The 3,739-nt window shown below is 50.9% G+C and overlaps 1 protein-coding gene across 1 annotated transcript; it reads right to left on the minus strand.

Annotated features, from left to right (window-relative positions):
- Window positions 1-2,419: 2,419 nt before the first annotated feature.
- Window positions 2,420-2,821, minus strand: Nhlh1 (nescient helix loop helix 1). Its single transcript, XM_013030582.1, has one exon. It carries the CDS (start codon window positions 2,819-2,821, stop codon window positions 2,420-2,422), a length of 402 nt encoding a protein of 133 aa, XP_012886036.1.
- Window positions 2,822-3,739: the final 918 nt, after the last annotated feature.

The raw sequence follows: 3,739 nt of genomic DNA on the forward strand, positions 1-3,739 counted from the left end.
TTTTTTTTTTTTTGTCGGTCAAGGGGCTTGCACTTGCAGCCTGGATACTGTCCCTGAGCTCTTTTGCTCAAGTCTAGAGCTGTGCCACTTTGACCCATAACACCACTTTTGGTTTTCTGGTGGGTAATTGGAGATAAGAGTCTCACCGACTTTCTTTCCCAGGCTGGCTTTGAACCGTGGTACTCAGATCTCAGCCTCCTGAGTAGCTAGGATTACAGGCATGAACTACCAGCACCCAGTCCTCCTCCTCCTCCTTTTCTTTTTCCTTTTGTTCCTCCTTCTTCTCTTCTGTTTGTTTTGAGACAAGATCTTCATGTAGCCCAGGATGGCCTGGAAGTCACAATCCTCCTGGTCTCTGCTTGCCTGACACTGTTTTGTGGGGGTTTTTCTTCCTTCCCTCCATTCCTCTCCCAGTTCCAGGCCCTCCATCATGTCCTCCCTGGTATCTTAAGGCTGGAACATAAAATAGACCAAGAACTGAAACTTTAAGGAATTCTGATTTATCCTAGAGACAGTAAAGACAATGGCAATATCTTCCTTTTGTGTTATGGCTTTTCCCAGCTATATGGACCATAGACATGTGTTTAACATGAGTTCTTCTGGGACACTCAGCTCCTTAGGCACACAGGAAGGAAGAACTGAAGCACATCAGTGAATCAGAAAGTATTACTTGGTATGTGCCAAGATGGAAGTGTATGGAACTTTGGGCGAGGAGATTTGGAAACTGTGTTCTACTCTCTCCTGATGTCCTTGCTCTGTGGCCTCTTCTCAGTCTCCATTTATCCTCTATGCTGAGCTCTTATAACATGCCCCTCACCCTCTAGAAGAGGCTGCAAAGCACGAGGGCTCTCAATAACCACCACACAACCACCTATCACAACCCTACTACCCATGCAACCCAATCAAATGAGTCACAGCCATACCTGGTGCTAGAACGAGGTCACTTTAATTTTTTTGTATATAATTAGAACTGCAACAGGAAGGAATCACACACAGGTCACAGGACAGACCCTGGAGCCTGCTCTTAGGGGCATTAGGAAGAAACAAGGGTCCTGGGGAGAGCCAAAGAGAGATGACAGGTGGGTAAGATTGGGGTAGGATTTCCAGGGGGTATGGTGAGGGAGGACATCCAGAAGCTCAGCAGCTTGGGAAGGGACACTATCCCAGAGGAAAGAGATTCAGAACAGATGGATCTGAGGAACAAATGCCAGTGTCAGGAGCTAAGAGGATCCCACACACACCTGGGGCTGGAGAATGAGCAAAAAAAAAAAAAAAAGAATAGCAAGGGAGGAAGCAAGACCCAGCTAGAGCTTCTAGCAGCCCCTTTCATTCTACCCCCCAAAGTGCACAACTCGGCAATAAATAGTAATATTTATAAATAAATACATAAATAAATAATACATAAATAAATATCCTTGTAGAGCTAGGAGTTCATTGTGAATTCACTTCTAATACACAGATTGAAGGCCCTCCATACTTCTGCTGAGCCTGAGCTACAGTGAACAGGTGCAGCTCAGCAACATGAGGACACACCTCTTCCCTGGCCATGGCAGCATAAGGAAGGAAAAAATAAACAATTGTTAAGAAACAGGCTCTAGGGCCAGGAGAACGGAGTATTTCCAGAGGGCAATAATAGGGTGTTTCTCCTGCCCCTGTGAGGCTCAGGTGTGGGCTTGCACATTTTCAGGGAGGCTTTGAGTAAGCTGGAGTGAGACCTGGCCTGGGCCTGCAGCAGGTGCTCTGGGCTGTTTGGAGATTCATCATCCCCCATCCCAGAACTAAGGATTTCCTTCCTCTAGTGGCACAAGAACAGGGACTCTGGGCATGGGAGGGCTCAGGGAGATGGCCAAATAGCTCAAGGAGGGCAAGGCACTACTAAATCTGAGGTCTGTCCATGCTAAGCCTCAGAACTAAGATGGACAAAAGAAAACCAGACAGTTGTGTTTCCCCTCCCCCTAATTTCTGGTTACTAACATTCCCCTTAGTAGAGGAGTCACCTGGCTCATCCACCAGCGCCCCTCATCCCTCTCCTTTCCCAGACGTGGATAGACAGATCTGCTCGGGAGGAAGAAACCCAGGGCCGCCCTGGCTTCTGTTTCGGTTGCCTTGCCCCCACCATGTTCAGGCGAAGCTAGAACTGAAGCTAGAACGGGTCTGGGGGGCTGGAATGGTGTACATAGGGATAAAGAAGCAGCAGCTGATGAGAAAGCTAGACTTCAACTCTACTAAAAGCAATTCTGACCTTCGAAGAAACCCATGGCAAAGGCCCTCCGAGATGCCCAGGTCAGTATTAGAAAGTGGCCTTCAGGACCGGCCGGTGGCGGGCAGGCGGTGCGGGGCCCGCCTGGGGATGGGATGGAAAGCCGTGAGAAGGGGCGCGCGCAGGGCGGGACCCCCCCATCCCCCTGCCCTGCTGCAGTCAGACATCCAGCACGTGGTTCAGGTAGGAGATGTAGCAGATAGCGAGGCGCAGGATCTCGATCTTGGAGAGCTTCTTGTCGGGGGGCAGCGTGGGCAGCAGCTTGCGCAGCTCGGCGAAGGCCAGGTTGAAGGCCTCCACGCGGATGCGCTCGCGCGTGGCGTGCGCCGTGCGGTACTTGGCCGTGGCGCGGCGCCGGCGCCGGCGCTCCTCGCGGCTCAGGTGCTGCAGGTCTTTCCGGCCCGCTTCCCCCAGCTCCGAGCCCCGGGCCTGGCCCCCTCCGGGACCCCCCGACCCAGCACCCTCGGGGCCCGTCCCGCCCCCACAGTCGCTGAAGCCCGACTCGGTCTCAGAGTGGGTGGGAGGCAGGTCCAGCTCCATGGCGTCCGAGTTAAGCATCATGATGGAAGCCCCCTGCCCGGTGGGATCCGGATCCCCTCCCCACCCCTCCCGGTCGGAGCTTGAAAGCTGACTGTGGGAGGGGCAGGAAGGGCCTGGGGGAGTGGGGTCTGCCACTGAGCTCTGGAAATCGGAGAGCTTCTTTAGGGTTCCATGGTCAGGGTTCCAGTCTGAATCCTGAAAAAGAGAAAAGAAAACTGACAGAGATGGAGGGAGGAGTACGCAGCGCAAGAGTTGAGGCAGTGGCCTGGGAGGAGTGAGGACCTGGAAGTGAGCGAGAAGAGCTGGAACGGAGGGGTGGGGGTGGGGCAGGAGGCGGGCGGTGGACATGGGGGAAAGAAGTGGGAGGAAAAGTAGCTAAGACGAACGATAATCCAGAAAGTAACAGGAAAGGAAAGGGAGAGATGATGGAAAGAACACACCAGACAGGCTGGCCTTGGGCAAGAGGACTGAAGATGGAAAACTGTTAAAGACTTTGAAGAAGGCACATGGGAAACCTTTCATGACGTCAGACCTGTAGGTTATTTCTTGGATCTAACACCAAAGCATAAACAACAAAAGAAAAATGCTAATGAGACTACATCAAACTTAACTAGTGTATTACTGGAGACAACTAATAGGGTGAAAAGGCAACTTTTGCACTGAGAAAATACTTGCAAATCATCTATCTGATAAGCGGTTAATACCTAGAATATATAAAGAGGTCCTACAATTCAACAATAAAAATATAAAATAATCCAAGTTTTAAAAATGAGCAAAGAATAGACATTTCTCCAAACATGATATACAAATGGCTAACAAGCCTGGCCAAAGCCAGGTGCTGGTGGCTCACATCCTAGCATTCAGCAGGCTGAGATCTGAGGATTGTGGTTGTTACTAAACTAGCCTGGGCAGGAAAGTCCATGATACTTTTATCTCCAA

Source organism: Dipodomys ordii, unplaced genomic scaffold (genome assembly GCF_000151885.1).
Source record: "Dipodomys ordii isolate 6190 unplaced genomic scaffold, Dord_2.0 Scaffold131, whole genome shotgun sequence".
NCBI classification, from domain to species: Eukaryota; Metazoa; Chordata; class Mammalia; order Rodentia; family Heteromyidae; genus Dipodomys; species Dipodomys ordii.

Bases quoted from the DNA above. Each gene is read 5' to 3' on its own strand.
- Nhlh1 (XM_013030582.1), bottom strand. From the start codon at position 2,821: ATGATGCTTAACTCGGACGCCATGGAGCTGGACCTGCCTCCCACCCAC.